Source organism: Gopherus evgoodei, unplaced genomic scaffold (genome assembly GCF_007399415.2).
Source record: "Gopherus evgoodei ecotype Sinaloan lineage unplaced genomic scaffold, rGopEvg1_v1.p scaffold_47_arrow_ctg1, whole genome shotgun sequence".
In the NCBI taxonomy this organism is placed as follows: Eukaryota; Metazoa; Chordata; order Testudines; family Testudinidae; genus Gopherus; species Gopherus evgoodei.
In genome coordinates, this window is record NW_022060068.1 from 870,013 (window position 1) to 895,349 (window position 25,337).

The 25,337-nt window shown below is 55.6% G+C and overlaps 2 protein-coding genes across 11 annotated transcripts in view; one reads left to right on the forward strand and one right to left on the reverse strand.

Moving 5' to 3' along the window:
* Nucleotides 1–22,540, forward strand: part of FASTK (Fas activated serine/threonine kinase) — a 47,927-nt gene extending 25,387 nt beyond the window's left edge. The window contains exon 10 of the mRNA XM_030546572.1: nucleotides 21,925–22,540. Within this exon, the coding sequence (XP_030402432.1) occupies nucleotides 21,925–22,011 (87 nt within the window). The 3' untranslated portion in view covers nucleotides 22,012–22,540. The remainder of the gene's footprint in view (nucleotides 1–21,924) is intronic.
* Nucleotides 22,541–22,620: 80 nt separating this feature from the next.
* The window catches only part of SLC4A2 (solute carrier family 4 member 2), an 82,371-nt gene continuing 79,654 nt past the window's right edge, over nucleotides 22,621–25,337 (reverse strand). For 9 of the 10 annotated variants that reach the window (XM_030546566.1, XM_030546558.1, XM_030546562.1 and 6 more), the window contains exons 21-23: nucleotides 24,524–24,693; nucleotides 23,955–24,124; nucleotides 22,621–23,667 (exon numbers count right to left, since the gene is read on the reverse strand). In XM_030546566.1, coding sequence (XP_030402426.1) covers nucleotides 23,181–23,667; nucleotides 23,955–24,124; nucleotides 24,524–24,693 — 827 coding nt within the window. In that variant the 3' untranslated portion in view covers nucleotides 22,621–23,180. Of the gene's footprint in view, nucleotides 23,668–23,950; nucleotides 24,125–24,523; nucleotides 24,694–25,337 lie in introns of all 10 variants that reach the window. The other variant, XM_030546567.1, reaches the window with a different exon arrangement.

A 25,337-nucleotide genomic window follows, 5' to 3' on the forward strand; every position in this document is an offset into this window, starting at 1 on the left:
AGAAGCTCACACAGCTTCGCCTCCTGGGTCTGACCTTGGAGCATTCAGGATCCTCTGACCCTCCGTGTGCTTCCCACAGCAAGGGCGCCCAGGCGGGGTCCTGGGGAAGCCAGAGGGTCCTGCCCCCCCACTTTGCAGTCAGACGTGACTCTCAGCCAGCCAGTAACACAGAGTTTTATTAGATGACAGGAACACGGTCTAAAACAGAGCCTGTAGGTACAGAGAACCGGACCCCTCGCCAGGGTCCATTTTGGGGCCCAGCGAGCTAGACACCCACGTCTGCCCTCACTCCCCATCCCCAGGCAGCTCCAAACTGAAACCCCCTCCAGCCCCTCCCTTCTGGCCTTTGTCTCTTTCCCAGGCCAGGAGGTCACCTGATCTCTTTGTTCTCCTTTAGCATCCCCTTGCAGGGGGGAGGGGCCCCGGCCATTTGCTGCCAGGAAGCAGAGTGTCGGCCATTTATGCACACTGGAGACTTAAGAAATGCATAGGAGAAACTGAGGCACCTACACAGTATTCAGAGGAAACATTAAGAACGGTCCCACTTCATCACATTCACCCACTCCCTGAGTAATGGGCCTACCCTGTCCTTGGTCTTCCTCTTGCTTCTAATGTATCTGTAGAATGTTTTCTTGTTACCCCTTATGTCCCTAGCTAGTTTGATCTCGTTTTGTGCCTTGGCCTTTCTCATTTTGTCCCTACAGATTTGTGGTGTTTGTTTATATTCATCCTTTGTCATTTGACCGAGTTTCCACTTTTTGTAGGACTCCTGTTTGAGGTTCAGATCATTGAAGATCTCCTAGTTAAGCCAGGGTGGTCTCTTGCCAGACTTCCTGTCCGTCCTACACAGGGGGATAGTTTGCTCTTGTGCCCTTAACAATGTCTCTTTGAAAAACTGCCAACTGTCTTCAGTTGTTTTCCCCCCTAGACTTGCTTCCCATGGGATCTGACCTACCAACTCCCTGAGTTTGCTAAACTCTGCTTCCTTGAAATCCATTCTCTTTATTGTGCTGTTCTCCCTCCTACCATTCCTTAGAATCATAAACTTGACCATTTCATGATCACTTTCATCCAAGCTGCCTTCCACCTTCAAATTCTCAACCAGTTCCTCTCTATTTTGTTAAAATCAAATCTAGAACAGCCTCCCCCAGTAGTTTTCTCCGCCTTCTGAAATACAAAATTGTCTCCCAATATATTCCAAGAACTTGCTGGATAATCTGTGCCCTGCTGTGTAGTTTTCCCAACAGATATCTCAGTAGTTGAAATCCCCCATCACCACCAAGTCCTGTGCTTTAGATTATTTTGTTAGTTATTTAAAAAAAGCCTCATCCACCTTTTCTTCCTGGTTAGGTGGTGTCAGGGTCACCCACCCCGAACTCTAGGGTACAGATGTGGGGACCTGCATGAAAGACCCCCTAAGCTTATATCTCCAGTTTAGGTTAAAAACTTCCCCAAGGCACAAATTCTTCCTTGTCCTTGGATGAGTACTGCTCGTACCAAGTGATTTACACAAACATTTAGGGAGGGTCACCTGGAGCCCTACCTCCCCCAAAATATCCCTCCAAGCCTCTACACCCCATTTCCTGGGGAAGCTTGAGAATAATATACCAACCAATTGTTTACAAAGTGAGCGCTGGTCAAACCCCTGGGTCTTTAGGACACTGAAAAACAATCAGGTTCTTACAAGAAGTTTATTTAAAAAAAGGTAAAAGAAGAATCTCTGTAAAATCAGGATGGAAGATAACTTTACAGGGTAACAAAAAGATTCAAAACACAGAGGATTACCCCTCCAGGCAAAACTTTTAAGTTACAAAAACAGGGATAAACCTCCCTCTTAGCACAGGGAAAATTCACAAGCTAAAACAAAAGATAATCTAACACATTTCCTTCCTGTTACTTACAATTTGTAATCTTAGAGGCCTTTAGTTCAAGTATGGCTTGGGGAGATGTATTTTCCCTGCCCTGGTTCCTCGCTGACCCAGAGAGAACACAAAGCACAAAACAAAAACCTTCCCCCACAGATTTGAAAGTATCTTCGCCCCTCATTGGTCCTTTTGGTCAGGTGCCAACCAGGTTATCTGAGCTTCTTAACCCTTTACAGGTAAAGGAGGAATTTTATGCTACCCTTAGCCGTATGTTTCTGACAGGTGGTCTGTAGTAGACCCCTACCATGACCTCACCCTTGGTTTTTACCCTCTTACCCAGAGACTTTCAACAAGTCTGTCTCCTATTTCCATCTCAACCTCTGTCCAAGTGTGTACATTTTTTATATAGAGGGCAGCACCTCCTCCTTTTCCCTGCCTGTCCTTCCTGAACAAGCTGTACTTTTCTATACCAATATTCCAGTCATGCGTGTTTTCCCAAGTCTCTGTGATGCCAACTATGATACATAGTTCTGTTTATTTACTAGCATTTTGAGTTCTTCCTGCTTATTTCCACTACTTCTCACACTAGTATACGGACATCTAAGATAGTGATTTCATTTCCCTGCTATGTTCCCTCTGGTCTCTCCTTTCTCCCTCCTATAACAGCCCATGCTCCTCCCAGATTCTGATCCATCTCCCAGGTCTCCATGTTTTTAATGTACCTGTGGGCTTTTGTCTCCTGCCCCCATCCAACCTGGGTTAAAGCCTAACTAGGCTAACCAGACTGTACCCAAAGATACCCTTCCTCGATAGGTGGTCCCCATCTCTGCTCAGCAGTCTCCTTTGCATATGGCCATGTGCCTCAGGCATAACCCTTAGCTTGGCGGACACAGTCCTCAGATGGTTGTACCCCTCTGACCGCAGATGGTGGAGGGTTCTCTAAACCAGCTACAAACTCCCTGCTGTATCCGTATGCTGGAATTCCATATGATCTCAGTAACCTGCGAGGGAGAGCAGTGAGACCCTGAGACCCACCTTCGCGTGGGCTGCTCCAGCTCACCCCAGTCTGCAAGTGAGAAGATAGGAGATGGTTCTCTCTGCACAGAGTAGCTCCCAGGGTCCATCCCGTCCCAGGAACAAGCCACGCTCTGCTGGCTTACCTCGCAGCCAGGATGAGCTCCCATGGGGCGGGTTGGGCTCTGAAGGACTCTTCTCTGTGTTCCGCCATCATAGCGGGCCGCATGGGATCTGCTCTGCCACCGACAAGAAGAGCAGGTGCCAGCCCAGGGTCCCTCCATGCTGTTTCCCTCATCCTCTGATTTGAAGTTCTCTTATGAGAACATTGCTCTTGTTTCCCTGACACCCCAGCTTATAGGATCCATCGGGCAGGGTGCAGCCTTGGTAGTGCTCGTAGCCCCTTATCGACCTGGCTTCTGTTGGCTCCCAGCCCTGCTGCATCCGTCCACACAGCCACCAGTCTGTCTCCTCAGGCGGCCAGACTTGCAGCCACAGGTTCAAGAGCAAACTGCGCCCCCCCCCCCCCACCCCAGTCTCCGTATCTTGCCCTGAAAGCCTGGGCGCTGACTAGCTGAACACAGCAGATGGGTTATCCCTTCCTGACACAGAGTGGGACCGAGCTCAGACCCTGGAAAAACCATGGAGCAGGTCCTCACGGAATCAATTCTGAAGCACTTAGAGGAGAGGAAAGTGATCAGGAACAGTCAGCATGGATTCACCAATGGCAGGTCATACCTGACTAACCTAATTGCCTTCTATGAGGAGATAACTGGGTCTGTGGATGAGGGGAAAGCAGTGGACGTGTTAGTCCCTTGACTTTAGCAAAGCTTTTATACGGTCTCCCAGTGTTCTTGCCAGCAAGTTAAAGAAGTATGGGCTGGATGATTGGACTATAAGATGGATACAAAGCTGGCTAGATCGTCAGGCTCAACAGGTAGTGATCAACAGCTCCATGTCTAGGTGGCAGCTGGTATCAAGCGGAGTGCCCCAAGGGTCGGTCCTGGGGCCAGTTTTGTTCAGTATCTTCATTAATGATCTGGAGGATGGCATGGACTGCACCCTCAGCAAGTTTGCAGATGATACTAAACTGGGAGTAGTGGTAGATACGCTGGGGGGTAGGGATAGGATACAGAAGGACTTAGAGAAATCAGGCCAAAAGAAACCTGATGAGGTTCAACAAGGACAAGTGCAGAATCCTGCATTTAGGACAGGAGAATCCCAGGCACTGCTACAGACTAGGGACCGAATGGTTAGGCAGCAGTTCTGCAGAAAAGGACCTAGAGGTTACAGTGACGAGAAGCTCGCTATAAGTCACAAGAACCAGATGGCATTCACCCAAGAGGTCTGAAAGAGCACAAATGTGAAATTGCAAAACTACTAACTATGGTTTGTAACCAGTCCTTTATATCAGCTTCGGTACCCAGTGACTGGAAGTTGGCTAATGTAACGCCAATATTTAAAAAGGGCTCTAGAGATGATCCCAGCCATTACAGACCGGTAAGTCTAACGTCGGTACTGGGCAAATTAGTTGAAACAATCGTAAAGAATAAAATTGTCAGACATATAGAAGAACATATATTGTTGGGCAACAGTCAACATGGTTTCTGTAAAGGGTAATCGTGTCTTACTAATCTATTAGAGTTCTTTGAAGGGGTCAACAAACATGTGGACAAGGGGGATCCAGTGGACATGGTGTACTTAGATTTCCAGAAAGCCTTTGACAAGGTCCCTCACCAAAGGCTGTTATGTAAATTAAGTTGTCATGGAATAAGAGGGGAGATCCTTTCATGGATTGAGAACTGGTTAAAAGACAGGGAACAAAGAGTAGGAATTATTGGTAAATTCTCAGAATGGAGAGGGGTAACTAGTGGTGTTCCCCAAGGGTCAGTCCTAGGACCAATCCTATTAAACTTACTCATAAATGATCTGGAGAAAGGGGTAAAAAGTGAGGTGGCAAAATTTGCAGATGATACTAAATTGCTCAAGATAGTTTAGACCAAAGCAGACTGTGAAGAACATCAAAAAGATCTCACAAAAAAGTCGGTTACTCACCTTTGTAACTGTTGTTCTTTGAGATGTGTTGCTCATATCCATTCCAGTTAGGTGTGCGTGCGCCGCGTGCACGTTTGTCGGAAGACTTTTTACCCTAGCAACACTTGGCGGGTCGGCTGGGTTATGGCACCGGATATATACTCCTGCCGACCCAGGCACCCCTCAGTTTCTTCTTGCCGGCTACTCTGACAGTGGGGAAGGAGGGCGGGTTTGGAATGGATATGAGCAACACATCTCGAAGAACAACAGTTACAAAGGTGAGTAACCGTCTTTTCTTCTTCGAGTGATTGCTCATATCCATTCCAGTTAGGTGATTCCCAAGCCTTACCTAGGTGGTGGGGTCGGAGTGAGATGTGGCAGAGTGCAAAACTGCTGAGCCAAAGGCTGCATCATCTCTAGACTGTTGCACCAGAGCATAGTGCGAAGCAAAGGTGTGGACCGAGGACCAGGTAGCTGCGTGACATATCTCCTGGATTGGTACATGAGCCAGGAAGGCGGCTGATGAAGCCTGAGCTCTGGTAGAAAGTGCAGTGAGATGGCCCGAGGGAATATGAGCCAGGTCATAGCACGTGCGGATGCACGCCGTCACCCACGAGGTGATCCTCTGGGAGGAGACAGGTAGGCCCTTCATCCGGTCAGCCACAGCAACGAAGAGTTGGGGGGATTTTCGGAAGGGCTTCGTCCAATCAATATAAAAAGCGAGCACTCTACGGACATCTAAGGAGTTAACTGCTGTTCCCGTCGAGATGAGTGAGGCTTCGGGAAGAAGATCAGAAGGAAGATGTCCTGATTGGTATGGAAGGCCGACACCACTTTAGGGAGGAACGCCGGATGTGGTCGCAACTGTACCTTGTCCTTGGGAAGGACAGTATAAGATGGGTCCACCGTTAGTGCTCGAAGCTCGGAGACTCGTCTGGCCGATGTAATGGCTACTAGAAAAACTGTCTTCCAGGACAGGTATAGCAGTGAGCAAGTTGCCAACAGCTTGAATGGCGGAAGCATATGTGTGTTTAGGATTAGGTTGAGGTCCCAGGTAGGGGCAGGGCGGCGTACTTGGGGGTAGAGGCGCTCCAGGCCCTTGAGAAATCTAGTAACTAAAGGGTGGGAAAACACGGAGTGGCCACTCTCTCCCGGATGGAATGTGGAGATGGCCGCCAAGTGCACCCTCAAAAAAGATATCGCCAGGCCCTGCTGCTTAAGGGACCAGAGGTAGCCCAAGATAGTGGGGATCGAGACCTGAGAGGGAGTAGTATTCTGCGTTTCACACCAGCCGGAGAAATGTTTCCACTTGGCCAGATATGTTGACCGAGTGGAAGGCTTTCTGCTACTCAGGAGTATATGTTGTACCGGAGCGGAGCAGCGTAACTCCAACCTGTTTAGCCATGCAGGAGCCACGTTGTGAGGTGAAGGGCCTGCAGGTCCAGGTGGCGAAGATTGCCATGGTCCTGCGTTATGAGGTCCGGGTGGAGAGGCAGGGTAATTGGGCTGGCTATGGACAGGTGGAGCAGTGTGGTGTACCGGTGCTGTCTGGGCCACGCTGGCGCAATCATGATTAGGTGCGCTCTGTCCCTGCAGAGTTTTATCAGGACCTTGTGAACCAGCGGGAACTGAGGAAAGGCATAGAGCAGCCGGTGCTTCCACGACATGAGGAATGTGTCTGAGATCGATCCCGGTGAAAGACCCTGGAAGGAGCAGAACGCTTGGCATTTCCTGTTCGTGCAAGAGGCGAACAGGTCTACGTGGGGAAAGCCCCACTTCTGGAAGACCAAATGAATAACATCTGGTCTTATCGACCATTCGTGGCAGAGGAAGGATCTGCTCAGCTGATCCGCTAGAGTGTTCTGAACCCCTGGGAGAAAGGACGCCACCAGGTCTATCGAGTGGGCTATGCAGAAGTCCCAGAGATGGATGGTCTCCTGACAGAGGGGGGAAGATCGGGTCCCTCCCTGTTTGTTGATATAATACATGGCCGTTGTGTTGTCTGTAAACACTGAGACACAACAGCCGTGTAGATGCTGCTGGAATGTCTGGCACGCCAGGCGACTGCTCTCAGCTCTCGGACATTTATGTGAAGCATCAGCTCCTGTGGTGACCAAAGGCCCTGGGTACGAAGTTGTCTGAGGTGACCCCTCCATCCGAGAGATGACACGTCCGTCATCAGTGACAGTGAGAGTTGTGGCGGATGGAACGGTAACCCTGCACATACCAAGGAGGGTGTTAGCCACCAGTCGAGGGAGCGTAGGGTGCTCAGGGGGAAATGGTGACTATTGTGTCTATCGGGTCCCTACCCGGATGGTAGACCGAGTTGAGCCACGTTTGGAGGGGTCCGAGGCAGAGCCTGGCATATTTGGTCACATAAGTACAGGCAGCCATGTGACCTAGGAGACCGAGACAGGTGCGAGCCGAGGTCGTCAGGAAGTTCTGCAGACCTCGAATGATCGTTGCCATTGCCTGGAATCGCGGCTGGGGTAGGAAGGCCTTGGCTAGATTGGAGTCCAGGGTAGCTCCTATGAAGTCTAGCCTTTGTGTGGGGACCAGTGTGGATTTCTCCACATTGAGCATCAGGCCTAAGCATGTGAATAGGTCCCTGACAATGTCTATATGCTGTCTGACCTGTGTCTCGGAGGTCCCTCTGATGAGCCAGTCATCCAGATACGGGAATACGTGTATCCGATGTTGGCAGAGGTGTGCGGCGACTACGGCCATGCACTTTGTAAACACTTTTGGGGCCATGGAGAGGCCAAAGGGGAGGACCGTGAAGAAATGCTGGTGGTTGGCTACAAAGCAAAGGCACCTCCTGTGTGGAGGAAAAATGGTGATTTGAAAGTACGCGTCCTTCATATCGAGGGCAGCATACCAGTCTCCAGGATCCAAGGACGGGATAATGGTCCCCAAGGAGATCATGCGGGACTTCAACTTTATCATGAACTTGATGAGGCCTCGCAGGTCTAGGATAGGCCTGAGGCCTCCTTTTGACTTGAGGATCAGAAAGTAACGGGAGTAAAACCCTTTGCCCTTCTTGTCTTGTGATACCTCCTCTATTGCTCCTATGGCGAGGAACATCTGCACCTCTTGTAGGAGGAATTGCTCGTGAGAGGGGTCCCTGAAGTGGGACTGGGTTGGAGGGTGGGAAGGCGGGGTTGAAACAAATTGGAGGTGGTATCCTTGTTTCACCGTGCGTAGGACCCAGAGGTCTGAGGTCAATTGGGACCACGCCGGGAGGAAGTAGGAGAGGCGGTTGGAGAAGGGAGGAAACGGATCCTGTCCTGAAACGAGTACGGCGTCCTCGGGTGTACCTTCAAAAGGCAGACTTAGGTCCCGCTGGTGGTTTTGAGGGGCCGTGGGTTTGGCCCCCTTGGGGTCCGGTCTGGCATCTACTGCCACCCCGCCCGTGCCGTCTGCTAAAGTCTTTCCTGTGTCTGGGCACAAAGTACGGGCGGTGAGTCTGGGGACGGAAAGGTCTGCGTTGGGTCACAGGTGTATGCATGCCCAAAGAACGCATGATGACCCTGTTGTCTTCCAAGCTTTGTAGCCTGCGGTCAGTCTTCTCCGAGAACAGACCCTTACCGTCAAAGGGTAAGTCCTGGAGGGTATATTGTAATTCAGGTGGGAGGTTGGAAACCTGTAGCCATGAGATGCATCTCATGGTGATACCGGAGACCAGAGTTCTGGCTCCTGCGTCAGCCGCATCTAGAGAAGCCTGGAGGGAGGTTCTGGCTACCTTTTCTCCTTCCTCTAGGAATGCAGCAAATTCATGGCGGAAGTCCAAGGGGAGTAGCTCTGTAAATCTACCCACCTCCGCCCAAGTGTTGTAGCTATAATGGCTCAGTAGAGCCTGCTGATTTGCCACCCGGAGCTGTAGGGCGCCTGCCGAATACACCTTGCGGCCGAGTAGGTCCATCCGCCTAGCCTCCTTTGACTTTGGACTGGTGCCTGTTGGCCATGGCGCTCCCTCTCGTTGACCGATTGGACAACTAGGGAGGAGGGTGGACATATAGATACTCATACCCCCGAGAGGGTACCATGTATTTTTACTCAACTCCCTTTGCCGTAGGGGGAATAGAGGCTGGGGACTGCCATAAGGTATCTGCATTAGCCTGGATGGTCTTGATAAAGGGCAAAGCCACGCTAGTGGGGGCATCTGCCAACAGGATGCTCACTACAGGTTCCTCGACCTCCGGGACTTCCTCCATCTGTAGGTTCATATTGAGCGCTATCCTCCTGAGGAGGTCCTGATGGGCTCTTAGGTCTATTGGAGGTGGCCCTGAAGAGGAGATCCCTGCCACTGCCTCATCTGGAGAGGAAGATGACATGCCTGGGATGAGCGGATCCTCTATGGCCTCTTGCTCATGCGCCGGTTCCTGCTCCAGCGGCACCGGGGAACCCGGTGGGTGGACTATTGGCTCCTCCGTCCCGGGTGGAGGAGGACGGCTAACTGTGGCCTCTGGTGCTCGGTGCTCTGATGAAGCTGAGCGGGTCAGAACTAGCGGAGCACCTTGGGCCTGGTGGTACGCCCAAGGTGTCCAAAAGGACCACTGGTGAGGTCCTGGGTCCTGAGACCAGGCTTCTTGAAAAACTCCGGTAAGCACATCTGCATCGCGGTCTTGGTCATAGTAGCTGTCCACGTGGGACGACACCGACGTATGTCTGGATGGCCATGGAGGAGCAGAGAAGCCTTGTGCAGATGTTCCAACGGACCTCGCTCCCCTATGTATCAGGGACCGGTGCCAGGACCATATCGGTACCGGGATCGAGATCGGACCAGATCGGTGCCGGGAGGTCTACCGAGATCTCAAATCCCAGTGTCATGAATGGCTTCGGGAGGCACGGTGCCTGGAGCAGTGCCGAGAACTGGAGCGGTGCTGCGGGTAGTGAGCCGGTGAATGGGAATCCAACTGGTGCTGCGAGTCTGACCGGTGCCGTGTAGTAGAATGATGCAGGGACTGTGAGTGGCGTCGAGAGCGGGAGCGCCATCTGAACCTGGAGCGTCTGTGGGACCGCGATCGTGAGCGGTGCCAGTCCGCTGTGCCAACAGAGGGTGGTTTAATCAAGGTCGTCTTGCCTATGGATTGAATTACCCTCACCGGCAGTGCCGAGGGTAGAGGCAGTGCCGAGTCTGACAGGGTGATCAGGTCCCTCGCTGCTGAGAACACCTCTGGCGTGGATGGCATAGTGAGCTCTACCGCTGCACGTGCCGGGGAGCTAACAGGCGCCGGACTCCACGGCCCTTGTGGAACCAGAATCGACGGTGCCGATTTAGTCGGTGCCGCAGCAGGCGTCGGCACCAGGCGATCCGACTTAGGCGAACTCTCTGGCTGCGTGCAGTCGGTGCCGAAGCAGCAGGAGTCTTGGCCTTCCTCAACCTTGGGGAGAGGGAGCGTTCTTGAGCCGACTTCGGTGCTGGTGATGTTCGATGCCGTGAGTCCTTGGGCGTACCGATGTGGTCCGGTGCCACAGAGGCGCTTCTGCTCACCGACTGACCAGCGCTCGGTGCCGAAGGTGGAGGGGTGAGGGCCACCTCCATGAGGAGCTGCTTAAGCCTGACGTCCTGCTCCTTTTTTGTTCTCGGCTTGAAAGCCTTGCAAATGGGGCACTCAGCTGTCAAGTGCAATTCCCCGAGGCACTTCAAACAGGAGTCGTGGGGATCTCTTGTCAGCATCGGCCTGTGGCAGGCTGAGCACGGTTTGAAACCTGGTGAGCCGGGCATGGGCTCCGGCACCGGGTGCGGGGAAGGGGCTACTCCCCGAACCCCGCTAACTATTACTACACTAACTATACTATCAAGGAAGAAACGTGTGTGTGTGTGTGTGTGTGTATGTGTGTGTATATATATATATATAAAAGAATTATAACTATATACACGATAACGAACGAGAAACTACGAGTAGCTAGGGGGAGTGGAAGTCAACTAAGCCACACTCTACTGTTCCAACGACCGACACGGGCGGTAAGAAGGAACTGAAGGGTGGCTGGGTCGGCAGGAGTATATATCCAGTGCTATAGCGGCGCCACTCCAGGAGGCGCCCAGCCGACCCACCGAGTGTTGCTAGGGTAAAAACCTTCCGATGAATGTGCACGCGGCGCACGCACACCTAACTGGAATGGATATGAGCAATCACTCGAAGAAGAACTAAGTGACTGGGCAACAAAATGGCAAATGAAATTTAATGTGGATAAATGTAAAGAAATGCACATTGGAAAAAATAAACCCAACTATACATACAATATGATGGGGGCTAATTTAGCTACAATTAATCAGGAAAGAGATCTTGGCGTCATCGTGGATAGTTCTCTGAAGATGCCCATGCAGTGTGCAGAGGTGGTCAAAAAAGCAAACAGGATGTTAGGAATCATTAAAAAGGGGATGGAGAATAAGACTGAGAATATATTATTGCCCTTATATAAATCCATGGTACACCCACATCTCGAATACTGTATACAGATGTGGTCTCCTCACCTCAAAAAAGATATTCTAGCACTAGAAAAGGTTCAGAGAAGGGCAACTAAATTGATTAGGGGTTTGGAGAGGGTCCCATATGAGGAGAGATTAAAGAGGCTAGGACTGTTCGGCTTGGAAAAGAGGAGACTAAGGGGGGATATGATAGAGGTATATAAAATCATGAGTGATGTGAAGAAAGTGGACAAGGAAAAGTTATTTACTTATTCCCATAATACAAGAACTAGGGGTCACCAAATGAAATGAATAGGCAGCAGGTTTAAAACAAATAAAAGGAAGTTCTTCTTCACGCAGCTCACAGTCAACTTGTGGAACTCCTCACCTGAGGAGGTTGTGAAGGCTGGGACTATAACAGCGTTTAAAAGAGAACTGAATAAATTCATGGCAGTTATGTCCGTTAATGGCTATTGGCCAGGCTGGGTAAGGAATGGTGCCCCCAGCCTCTGTTTGTCAGAGGGTGGAGATGGATGGCAGGAGAGAGATCACTTGATCATTACCTGTTAGGTTCACTCCCTCTGGGGCACCTGGCATTGGCCATTGTTGGAAGGCAGGATACTGGGCTAGATGGACCTTTGGTCTGACCTGGTACGACCGTTCTTATGAGTCAACAGTGTCCCATTGTTGCCAAGAAGGCTAACGGCATTTTGGGCTGTATAAGTAGGAGCATTGCCAGCAGATCGAGGGATGTGATCACTCCTTCTATTCAACATTGGTGAGGCCTCATCTGGAGAACTGTGTCCAGTTTTGGGCCCCCCGCTACAAGAAAGATATGGAAAAATTGGAAAGAGTCCAGCGGAGGTCAACAGAAATGATTAGGGGGCTGGAGCACATGACTTATGAGGAGAGGCTGAGGGAACTGGGATTGTTTAGTCTGCAGAAGAGAAGAATGAGGGGGGATTGGATAGCTGCTTTCAACTACCTGAAGGGGGTTCCAAAGAGGATGGATCTAGACTGTTCTCAGTGGTGGCTGATGACAGAACAAGGAGCAATGGTCTCAAGTTGCAGTGGTGGAGGTCTAGGTTGGATATTAGGGAAAAACTATTTCACTAGGAGGGTGGTGAAGCACTGGAATGGGTTCCCTAGGGAAGTGGTGGAATCTCCTTCCTTAGAGGTTTTTAAGGTCAGGCTTGACAAAGCCCTGGCTGGGATGATTTAGTTGGGAATTGGTCCTGCTTTGAGCAGGGGGTTGGACTAGATACCTCCTGAGGTCTCTTCCAACCCTGATAGTCTATGATAAGAGCGGCCAGGCTGGGTCAGACCAAAGGTCCATCTAGCCTAGTATCCTGCCTTCCGACAGTGGCCAATGCCTGGTGCCCCTGAGGGAATGAACAGAACAGGGAATCATCAAGTGATCCATCCCCTGTCGCCCATTCCCAGCTTCTGGGACACCACCCTTCCCCATCCTGGCTAATAGCCACTGATGGACCTGTCCTCCATGAATTTATCTAGTTCTCTTTTGAACCCTGTTACAGTCCTGGCCTTCACAACATCTGGTACAGAATTCCACAGGTTGAGCAGGGGGTTGGACTAGATGCCTCCTGAGGTCCCTTCCAACTCTGATATTCTATGATTCTATGATCCCCAGCCCAGGCTGCAGCTTAGAGGGGAAGTGTGTGTTAGAACCAGCCTCTGTAATTTTTTGTTCCCAAGTCTAAAGAATAGGAGCCAGAGGCCAGAGATGGGCCTGTTGTGTTCAGGCAACTGCTGCCCCAGCAGCCAAATATTCTCTTGGTCAGATGCCATGTTATCTCGTCCCACTGTTTGGAAGTTTCTCCAAGGCCTGTCTCCTCAGTCAGGGCCTTCCTGGTCTGGGCCCTACTGTAGTTCTTAGGGGCCTTATGCCTTGGTCCATGAGCTCTCCAGCTCATGGCTACTGCTCCAGCCAGGAGAGTTAGCAAGGTTTAAGCCACTGTGGCAAATTCCCTCCTCCTTACAATGTTTTCCCTGGGGGTAAGGTGAGGCTAAGCCTCCCGCCCTCCAAATTCCTCTCCAAGGTGGCATCTGATTTTCACTTAAACCAAACCCTTCACCTCCGTGAACCACAGTGAAATTTGGGAGAAACCAAGCTGCACGCAGCATGTCTCCAGAGCCTTTTGGAACATTTGTGTGTAGCCCTGGGGAAGAACATCAAAACGGTCACACTGGTCAGACCACTGGGACACCCAGAACATGGGGTTGCGTCGCTACCCATCCTGGCTAATAGCCATCAATTGGACCTATCTGCCCACAACGTACCTCTTTTTTTTAAAACCCAGTTATACTTTTGGCCTTCACAACGTCCCCTGGCAATGAGTTCCACAGGTTGGCTGTGCGCTGTGTGAAAAACTTCCTTGTGTTTGTTTTAAAGCTGCTGCCCATTAATTTCATTTGGTGACCCCTCGTTCTTGTGTTCTGAGGAGTAAATAACACCTCCCTGTTTACTTTCTGCACACCAGTCATATCCCCCCTTAGTCGTGTCTTCTCCGAGCTGAACACTCCCAGCCTTATCAGTCTCTCCTCATACGGGAGCTTTTCCAACCCCCTAATCATTTTTGTTGCCCTTCTGTGTTCCTTTTCTACTTCTAATACATTGGTTTTGAGATGGGGTGAGCAGACCTGCACACAGTATTCAGCATGTGGGCATCCCATGGATTTATATAGTGACAACATGATATTTTCTGTCGTCTTATCTATCCCTTTCTTAATGATTCCCAACATTCTATTTGCTTTCTTGACACCACTGCACATTGGATGGATGTTTTCAGAGAAAAGACGGTTACTCACCTTTGTAACTGTTGTTCTTCGAGATGTGTTGCTCACATCCATTCCAGTTAGGTGTGCGCGCCGCGCGTGCACGTTCGTCGGAAACTTTTTACCCTAGCAACTCCAGTGGGCCGGCAGGTCGCCCCCTGGAGTGGCGCCGCCATGGCGCCCAATATATATCCCTGCCGGCCCGCCCGCTCCTCAGTTCCTTCTTGCCGGCTACTCCGACAGTGGGGAAGGAGGGCGGGTGTGGAATGGATGTGAGCAACACATCTCGAAGAACAACAGTTACAAAGGTGAGTAACCGTCTTTTCTTCTTCGAGTGATTGCTCACATCCATTCCAGGTAGGTGACTCCCAAGCCATACCTAGGCGGTGGGGTCGGAGTGAGAAGTCGCGGCACGGAGCACTGCCGTTCCGAAGGCCGCATCCTCTCTCGACTGCTGTACCAGGGCGTAGTGGGAAGCAAAGGTGTGGACCGATGACCAGGTCGCTGCCCGACAGATTTCCTGGATGGGCACACGGGCAAGGAAAGCCAGCGACGACGCCTGCGCCCTGGTAGAATGCGCAGTCACACGGCCCGTAGGGACATGGGCCAAGTCATAACAGGTCCTGATACAGGACGTAACCCACGAGGATAACCTCTGGGAGGAGATAGGAAGCCCTTTCATACGGTCCGCTACCGCCACGAAAAGCTGGGGGGATTTGCGGAAGGGTTTGGTCCTCTCTATGTAGAACGCGAGAGCTCTACGGACATCCAGCGAGTGGAGCTGCTGCTCCCTGCCTGAGGAGTGAGGTTTTGGGAAAAAAAACCGGGAGGAAAATCTCTTGGTTGACGTGGGAGGCTGAGACCACCTTGGGTAGAAAGGCAGGGTGTGGTCTAAGCTGTACCTTGTCTTTGTGGAAGACCGTATATGGGGGGTCTACCACAAGGGCTCGGAGTTCCGACACCCGTCTAGCTGAGGTGATGGCTACTAGAAAGGCAGCCTTCCAAGAGAGGTAAAGCAGGGAGCAAGTAGCTAACGGCTCAAAGGGGGGCCCCATGAGTCGGGACAACACCAGGTTAAGATCCCAGGTTGGAGCAGGGGGACGGACGTTAGGGAATAACCGTTCCAGCCCTTTAAGAAATCTCAACACCGTCGGGTGAGAAAAAACGGAGCGACCGTCCGCACCCGGGTGAAAGGTGGAGATAGCTGCCAGATGTACTCGCAACGACGATAAGGCCAGACCTTGCCCTTTGAGGGACCAAACATAGTCTAAGATTTCGGATACCGAAACTTCCATAGGGCGGAGATTTCTCTCTACGCACCAACAGGAGAAGCGTTTCCATTTTGCCGAATATGTGGCTCTTGTGGACGGCTTCCTGCTGCCCAAGAGCACCTCTCTCACAGGCGTGGAGCAGCGCAGCTCGGAACCAGTTAGCCACACAGGAGCCAAGCCGCTAGGTGCAGCGACTGCAGGTCTGGGTGACAGAGAGACCCGTGGTCCTGGGTAATCAGGTCCGGATGAAGGGGCAGGGGAACTGGGTCGGCTACGGCCAAGTCTAGCAGCATGGTGTACCAGTGCTGTCTGGGCCATGCCGGGGCCACCATGATCACACGAGCCCTGTCTCTGCGCACCTTCAGGAGGACCTTGTGAACCAGAGGGAACGGAGGAAACGCATAGTACAGGTGGGTCGACCACTGGATGAGGAAGGCATCCGCTATCGACCCCGGCTCCCTGCCCTGAAAGGAGCAGAACGCTTGGCACTTCCTGTTCCCCTTGGACGCAAAGAGGTCCACCCGGGGATAACCCCACCTCCGGAAAATGGAGAGAGCGACGTCCGGGCGAAGGGACCACTCGTGTGACAGGAAGGATCTGCTCAATCGATCCGCCAGCGTGTTCCGTACTCCGGGAAGGAAGGAAGCCCTGAGGTGAATGGAGTGGGCTACGCAAAAGTCCCAGAGTCGTATCGCCTCGAGGCACAGGGAGGAGGACCTGGTGCCGCCCTGCTTGTTGATATAATACATGGTCGTCGTGTTGTCCGTGAACACGGCTACACAACGACCCTGAAGCTGATGACAAAACGTTTGGCAAGCAAGGCGGACCGCTCTCAACTCCCTCATGTTGATGTGTAGCCCCACCTCCTCCTGGGACCATAGGCCCTGCGTCCGCAGGGTCCCTAGGTGGGCCCCCCAGCCTAGATCTGAGGCATCCGTTGTCAGGGATACCGAGGGCTGAGACGGGTGAAAGGGAAGACCCGCACACAATACGGACTGGTCCAACCACCAGCCGAGGGAATCTAAGACCTTCTGGGGGACTGTGATTAACATGTCTAGCGGTTGCCTTGGCCTGTAATGACTGATAAGCCACAGCTGGAGAGGCCTCATGCGGAGCCGAGCGTAGTCGGTCACAAAAGTGCACGCCGCCATGTGGCCTAACAGGGTTAGACATGTCCTCACTGACGTTAACGGGGCTGACCGCAAGCGTTGAACGATCGCCGCCATGGTCTGGAACCGCTGCCGAGGCAGCGAGGCCCTGCCCACAGTGGCGTCCAGGACGGCCCCGATAAATTCCACCTTCTGAGTGGGCCTCAGGGTGGACTTGTCTGTGTTTATCAAGAGGCCCAGACTCGCAAACATGCCGGTGATCACGCGGACATGGCTGTACACCTGCTGTTCCGACGTGCCCCGAATCAACCAATCGTCCAGATAAGGGAACACGTGGACACGGTTGCGCCGAAGATGCGCCACGACAACTGCCATGCATTTTGTAAACACCCTCGGGGCCGTGGACAGGCCAAACGGGAGGACCGCAAATTGATAATGACGAGCCCCCACAACGAAGCGGAGGAAGCGTCTGTGGCGTGGCCAAATGGCAACGTGGAAATACGCGTCCTGCATGTCGAGGGCGGCGTACCAGTCTCCCGGATCCAGGGATGGAATAATGGTCCCCAGGGATACCATGCGGAACTTCAACTTCACGAGGTATTTGTTGAGCTCTCGCAGGTCGAGGATAGGCCTGAGGCCCCCCTTGGCCTTGGGGATCAGAAAATAGCGGGAATAAAACCCCTTGCCTTTCTCGTTTTCGGGAACCGCCTCTATAGCTCCTTTGCTGAGGAGCGTCTGCACCTCCTGCCGAAGGAATTGCTCGTGAGAGGGGTCCCTGAAGAGGGACGAGGAAGGAGGGCGGGAAGGAGGAAACGAAACAAACTGCAGGCGGTACCCCGTCTGCACCACGCTTAAGACCCAGCGGTCCGATGTTATTTGGGACCACGCCGGGAGGAAAAACGAAAGGCGGTTGGAAAACGGGGGGGAAGGATCCATAGGGGAAACTGTTACTGCGCCCTCGAGCGCACCTTCAAAATGAAGGCTTAGGACCAGGCGGGGGTTTTGAGGAGCCTTGGTTCTGCCCCCCTTGGTTCCCCGACTGCCTGCGCCTCCCGTTCCTGCCGCGGCGCCTGTAAGGGTCCTGCCGCTGGCGGAACTGGGAAAACGGCCGACGGTGCTGCTGTTGTTGCGGCCTAAAGGGTCTACGCTGTGTCACGGGGGTGTGCATCCCGAGGGACCGCGCAATGACCCGGTTGTCCTTTAAACTCTTAAGTCTGGGGTCTGTCTTATCGGAAAACAGGCCCTGGCCTTCGAAAGGAAGGTCCTGTATCGTGTGCTGGAGCTCTGGCGGAAGGCCGGAAACCTGCAGCCAGGAGATGCGACGCATCGTAACTCCTGACGCGAGGGTACGGGCAGCCGAGTCCGCAGCGTCCAAGGTGGCTTGTAAGGCCGTGCGCGCGACCTTCTTGCCTTCGTCCAGGATGGCCGTAAACTCTTGTCGAGCATCCTGTGGCAGCAGCTCCTTAAATTTGTCCACTGCCACCCAGGAGTTAAAGGCGTATCTGCTCAGCAGGGCCTGCTGGTTAGAGACCCTGAGCTGCAGCGCCCCAGCCGAATACACCTTACGGCCAAGGAGGTCCATCCGCCTGGCTTCTCTGGATTTGGGGGCCGGAGCCTCCTGGCCGTGACGCTCCCTATCGTTCACCGATTGCACTACCAGTGAACCGGGAGTCGGGTGAACATGTAAATATTCGTACCCCTTAGAAGGGGCCATGTACTTCCTCTCGACTCCTTTCGCTGTCGGAGGGATGGAGGCCGGGGACTGCCAGATAGTATTGGCATTGGCCTGAATGGTCCGTATGAACGGCAGGGCGACCCTGGTGGGAGCATCGGAAGAGAGGATGGTGACAATTGGGTCCTCTATCTCCGAGACCTCCTCTGCCTGCAGACTCAGGTTTTGAGCCAATCGCCTGAGGAGGTCCTGGTGCGCCCTGAGATCCAGCGGGGGGGGACTGTTGGAGGAGGTACCCGCCACCGCCTCATCCGGGGAGGAGGATGATGAGACCCCAGGCACAATAGTGTCCAACTGAGGGTCTTCCTCAGCCCTCGCCTCTGTCTCCGGAGCCGCAGCGGAGTCCTGCTGTTTGGACCCTTCGTCCCCTTCCGGGGAGGGAGGGGGGCGAGACAAAGAGGCTTCAGGGGCCCTACGCTCCGCAGTCGCCGGCCTAGCAGGGAGCTGCTGGGGGCCCTGGGCCTGATGGTACGCCCAGGGTGTCCAGAATCCCCACTGTTGTGGGCCTTGGTCCTGCAGCGGCGGATCAGCAAACAGCGCCGCCTGCCGGTCGGTGCCCAGCGCATAGCCGCTGTCCGTCTGGGAGGATACGGACGGCTGCCTCGAGGGCCACGGCGGGGCCGACCCTGGATGGTACGGGTCTGCGCGGGCCGGCACGGAGGATCGTCTCGGTGCCGGGGACCGGTGCCGGGAGTCATATCGGTGCCGGGATCGGGACCGGGACCGGGATCTGTCACGGTGCCGGGCGCCGCTTCGGGACCGGGATCTGTCACGGTACCGGGCGCCGCTTCGGTGCCGGGACCTACTACCAGCTCGGTGCCGGGAGATCGACCGGGACCGGGACCTGCCACCAGCTCGGTGCCGGGAGGTCGACCGGGACCTGCCACCAGCTCGGTGCCGGGAGGTCGAGCGAGACCGGGACCGGGACCGGGACCTGCCACCAGCTCGGTGCCGGGAGGTCGACCGGTGCGGCGAGTAGCGTCGGGACCTGCTCCTGGAGTCGCGGTGTCGGTGTCGACTGGAGCCTGACCGCGACCGTCTCGATGCCGACCGGTGCCGCGAGTGCGACCGGTACCGCTGAGGGGAGCGGTGCCGGGACTGCGAGCGGCGTCGGGATCTGGAGCGCCCAAGACGTCGGGGCCTGGATGGCGAACGACTGTCTGTGGGCGGTGCCGACATCATGGGCTTGCCTCTGGACGCGACCCGCACCGGAGGTACCGGAGGCGGCAGCCGAGTAGGCTCCGTCAGGGCAATAAGGTCCCGAGCCGAGGCGAAGGTCTCCGGTGTGGATGGGACCACTATCTCAACCCCAGATCTCATGGGGGAGCTCGGCGGCACCGGACTCAACGGACCCGCCGGGCCCGGAGTCAACGGTGCTGACGGTGCCGGCGGCGCCGCGGCCGATGTCGAGGCCGGGCGCTCAAGCCGGGTCTGCCTGGCCGGAGTATTAGACTTCGACGGCCTTGGCTCTGATTCCAGTGCCGGAGAAGGTCGGTGCCGAGGAGTCTTCTCGGTGCCGGAGCGATCCGGTGCCGGTGCCGAAACCACGGTCTGCGAAGTCGACGGGTCAAGTGCCGCCTCCATTAGGAGAGTTCGGAGCCTCTGATCCCTCTCCTTTTTTGTCCTCGGCTTAAAAGCCTTACAGATGCGGCACTTGTCAGATCTGTGCGATTCCCCGAGGCACTTCAGGCACGCTTCGTGGGGATCGCTGGTAGGCATGGGCTTCTTGCAGGCCGCACACTGCTTGAAGCCTGGCGAAACAGGCATGAGCCTGGCGCCCGGTGCCGGGAAGGGCTAAGCCCCCGGCAAGGAACTACTTAACAGCTATTTACTAAACTATCTACTTAACAATACTAATTAACAACTATATAGAACTAGAGATAAGCGATAAACAAGCGATAGAAACTAGGAGAGCTAGGGACGTGGAGGCCAGCTATGCCGCGCTCCACAGTTCCAACGACCGACACGGCGGTAAGAAGGAACTGAGGAGCGGGCGGGCCGGCAGGGGTATATATTGGGCGCCATGGCGGCGCCACTCCAGGGGGCGACCTGCCGGCCCACTGGAGTTGCTAGGGTAAAAAGTTTCCGACGAACGTGCACGCGCAGCGCGCACACCTAACTGGAATGGATGTGAGCAATCACTCGAAGAAGAACTGTCCACAATGACTCCAAGATCTTTCTGGAGTGGTAACAGCTAATTGAGACCCCATCATTGTATACGTATAGTTAGGATTATGTTTTCCAATGTGCATTATTTGCATTTATCAACATTGAATTTCATCTGCCATTTTGCTGCCCAGTCCCCCCGTTTTGTGAGATCCTTTGGTAGCTCTTTGCAGTCTGCCTGGCACTGAATTATCTTGAGTAGTTTTGTATCATCTGCAATTTTGCCACCTCACTGTTTATCCCTTTTTTCCAGCTCATTTATGAATATGTTGAATAGGACTGGTCCCAGTACAGACCCTGATCATTTATTCCTATGCTTTGTTTCATTTCTTTTAACCAGTTACCAATCCATGAGAGAACCTTCCCTCGTATCCCATGGCTCCTTACTTGGCTTAAGAGCCTTTGGTGAGGGACCTTGTCAAAGGTTTTTGGAAAGTCCAAGTACGTTATAGCCACTGGATCCCCCTTGTTCATGTTTGTTTGACCCCCCTCAAAGAATTGTAGTAGAGTGGTGAGGCGCGATTTCCCTTTACAAAAGCCGTGTTGACTCATCTCTAGCATATCACGTTCATCTGCGTGTCTGATCGTTCTGTTCTTTGCTAAACTTTCAGCTATGAAATGACGTGAGGCTCACTAGCCTGTACGGGCCAGGCCGTCTCTTCCCAGAGATTCGCAAGTCGCCAGCTCGCTGTATCCATCTGGCACCTAGTACTTATACCCTTTCCCTCAGCTACTGCGCCCCTCAGCTGCTGGCTCCGTAATTTGTGTCCTGAGGACTGGCCTATCACGGAGCTCAGCCCAGCCCTTTACCAAACCCTCCGCCTTGGACCTGGCAGCGGGATGGGACAGCAATTTGGGAGAGCCATTCTGCAGTCCTCGTTTAGCTAACGGCCGTCAGGGTGTCTGGGAGCTGCCAGCCTGGCCCCAGGGTGAGGTCTTGTGGCACAGCTGTGATGCTGAGTGACAGAGCTTGTAGGCAGATGGGGGCGTAGTGACCTTGTGTCTGTTGATCCAGTGAGGGACAGGTGTGGCTGCTGTGTCCCATATGCTTGGGGGGCAGGGGGAGAATCAGGCTGTGCAGTGGGGGGGGGTCCCCCTTCTCTGCTGCCCATGGGTTCTGCTCTGGCACAGGAGCTACCTGCATTTTGAAATGATTCATGTAGCCAAGGGCTCCAGGAGCCAGTTACGGTTATGGAAGGAAGTGGGGAACCAGGCCAGCCCTCCAGGTAAACGCGTAGCTCCGTGGAGGGGCCATTAGCGCACATATTGCACAGGCCAGGAGCACCCCCCCCCAACCCCAACCGATGCTGCTGGGAGGAGACGACCACGCAGCCTGGGGGGGGGGGGCTGGAGCTGCCTCCCTGGGACCAGGGTGGGGTGGGGAGCTGGGCTCTGCTTGTGCCAAAGCCCCATATTCTATTCCCCACTCTCCTGTGCCAGCCAGGCCCTGGTGCCCTCGGCCTGGCCCAAGGACGCTGCCCCAGGCTGGCGTTGGTGCTGAGTGACGCTCCTCTCCTGCGTGCAGCTGCCCTACATGGAGCTGGAGAAGGTGAGCGGCGTGGAGGAGGCCAAGCACTATCTGCGGCAGAAGCTGCGGGAGCTCCGCTTTTGAAAGCAGCTGCTGCCCCCGGGGCGCAGTGACAGCGAGAGACCCACCTCCTCCGGCGGAGCGATGTGACGCTGGACACGGCACGGGCTGCGGACCCTGCTCCCGGAGGCCCCCTTCCTCCCCTGGGGGCTGTAGGCCAGTGGGGCTGGTGGTAGCGGGTGGGCGTAGCGTGGGGCTGTTATTTATTGGCATTTGCTGGGGGGTCGGGGGTTGGGCTGGTGCAGCATCAGGGGTGGGGGGCTGGTGTAAACGGCTGGGCCAGCGCCACAGCCCCAAGCGGGAGCAGTGCATGCTGGGCCTGCTCTTCCACTCCCAAGGCTCCTGTCTGCAAAGGGGGGGGCACTGGTCTGTGTGTCCTCAGAGCTGGGGGGGCACGGCTCCCTGAGCTGCCCTCACACCTGCTGCCTGGCTGGGAGTGCCTCTCCCCCATGGGCTGCACAGGGCGGGGGGGCCCTGGAGCTGTTAGGCCCAGGCCCAGCTCAAGGGGCTGCTGGAGTGGTGAGGACAAAGTTTACAATAAAATGGAGAAGAAGCTGCGCTGTCCTGTCCTGTTTCGTGGTGCCAGTTTGTGCCCCATAGCCCCCCGTGCAGGGGCCCAGAGAGTGGCTGGGGGGCGGGGGTATTGCCTGCTGCACCCTGCCAGGGGACTGGCCCTGCCAGCAATGTGCCAGCCTGGCTCTAGGCTGAGGGGGGCAGGGTGTGGCCCTAGCAAGTGACCCCTACCTGGGAGATGCAGCTTCCCCAGCCCCACTTGCACTGTGCCCTGCCAGGCTCGCAGCAGGGCAGGAGCGGGAGCACAATGCGACTCTGCCCCGTAACACGTCCCCCGAGGTACTCAGGGGTGTTGTGCAGGCCTGATTTTGCCCCATGGCCCTGTCCCAGCCCCAGCCTAGTTTATGGCCGGGGGGGGTGGCACTGGGCTGCTTGCTGCCCAACCATGGCCCTGCCCAGCCTGCCAGTGGGACTGGGGCCCGTGATGGTTACATAGTGCCGGGGTGACACACGGGTTTGTTGCACAAACGTGTTCACCAAACCGACCTGAGCAGCAGCTGCTGGCTCCAGGTCTGTTGTGTGAGCCCCTCCACAGCCCCCACCAAGCCAGGCCCCCCACGTTCCTTAGAAAGCTGTTTATTGACAGTTAAATTATTCTCTTAAATAAAACCCCACTGAATTTAGGAAACACCTGATTGTCGGGGTGGGGCCCAGGGCTGGTGGGGCAGGGCTGGAGCAGGGAGGACAGCCCCCCCACCCCACCAGGGGGCACACGATGCTGCGGGAGCGGGTCCAGCGCACGATGCAGTTCGGGGGGCAGGCGGCACGGCCCACTCCCTGCCCAGGGCAGGCGGCAGGCCCCCGCAGGGCAGGGCGCTGAACAGCCCCTTTGGCAGGTGGGGCGAGACAGTGAGTGTCTCATGGCTGGTGTGGCACAGGCACTGGGGGAGTGCTGGGCGCCCGCCCCAGCTGGGCACAGTCCAAGTGGCCACAGATCTGGAGATGGCGCAGGTCCGGGTGATGGCGCAGCAGCCGGGGGGCTGCCTGTGCCCCACAGCCCTGCTCAGGGTCGCTTGCTGGTGCCCCTCACACAGGCATCGGCATCTCGTTGTACTCGTCCACCCCTTCCCGCTCGTCGAAGATCGGCTCCGCCTCCTCTGCGTCCAGCTGGGGAGAGAGGGTGCAGCCAGCTGGTGGGTGGGGAGCTGGGGAAGAGGCAGCACCCGGCGCTGCCAGGAGACTGCCCCCCTCCCCCTGGCCTCTGAGCCCCTGGGCCAGCGCTGCCGCCCCACACGCCAGTGCCCGGGCAGCGTCTCCCCAGCCCTGCACTGGGCGAGCCCCTCCAGTTGCCCCGGGGGCTGGGGGGTGCGGCTGGGCTTGCGGGGCCCCCATCCAGGTGCCTGAGGGCGTCCTGTGGCCTGGCGCCTCCCCCCCCTCCCCAGGGACTTACACACTTGAGTTCGCGGGCGGTGAAGATGCGGGTGAGCAGGCAGATGCGGAGCGGCACGGTGAGGATGAGGATGAAGGGGAAGGCCAGGGAGGCGGCGGTGGACATGACGGCCCAGAGCACGGCCAGGCACGCCAGCTGCAGGCCCGTGAAGAGGTGCATCCGCAGGGTGCGCACCTGCCCGGGGAGCCAGACGAGGTTAACGCCCCGGCCCAGTGCCACAGCGGCTCCCCCCGCCCCCCCCGGCTCACCACCCTCCCGGCCGTGGATCCCCCTTCCTGGCTCACTGCCCCCCCAGATCCCCGCTGGCTCACTGCCACTCACCGAAGACACACACACCCCCCCGCTGGTACCTTGCCCCCACCCCGAGAGCCCCCCGTGCTGGTTCAATGCCCCCCCCCATGGGTCCCCACTGATGGCTCCCCCTCCCCAAAGGCTGGGCCCAACCACCTGCCCCCCTGGCAGTTTGGAATGGGACACCCCCTGCTGCTATCTGCCAATGGGCCATGCCCCCCGCTGGCTCCATTGCCCCCCCCAGTATCTGCCAATGGGCTGGGCCCTCCCCCCAACGCAGACCTTTTTGACGAAGGTGACATCGGGGTGGTGCTTGGGGGGCATGAGCAGCAGGTGCAGTCGCTCATAGAACTGGATGCCGTTCAGCGAGGTGACGCCCATGTACAGGAAGATCCCGAAGAGCACAGCCAGGGGGATGTGTCGCAGCAGGTCCCCGATGACGATGGACAGGCCTAGGGGGGAGGGGGAGGCAGCCACTGAGCCCACGGGAGCCCTCCGCCCCCCCAGCTCTCTGCAAACACAGCCGTCCCCCCGCTGCCTGCCCACAACACTGCCCTGCCCCCTCCCACCATTAGTCACAAAGTGGGAGTAATTGTGTAATGTTTGTGCCTCAGTTTCCCCATAAGTTGCCTTGTTGCCCTGGGGCAGGAGGGGCCTGTCTGCTCTCAGGGGCGGCTGAGACACAGGCGCGGGTGTCCCCTGGCTGGGCCTGGTTCCCAGCTCAGTGACAATGAGACAACGGGAAATCCAATCGCCTGGACATGGACACCCGGCAACCCACGCCCCCAAGGCTGAACAAGGCTCCCCGGCGGGAGAACACAGGGATGGGGGTGGGGGGTTACATGGGGGTCGCGGGAAGCAGTCGGGGCTCTCACCTGGACTCTGACCAAGGAGGCCGCACAGACAGACGGACGGAGCCGGACCCGAGGGTTCCCCAGAGCCGGGCTGGGCTCTTGGCTGGACAGGACGGATCCTGCTTCACCCTTCACTGCCCCGGGCTGCCCGACGGGCCCCTAGGCCGGGCGCCAGCTAACGAGTGAACCCGGCTGTGCCCGCGCTGGGAGTGGCCCTGCTGGGGCTGGGCGAGGGGCCCTGA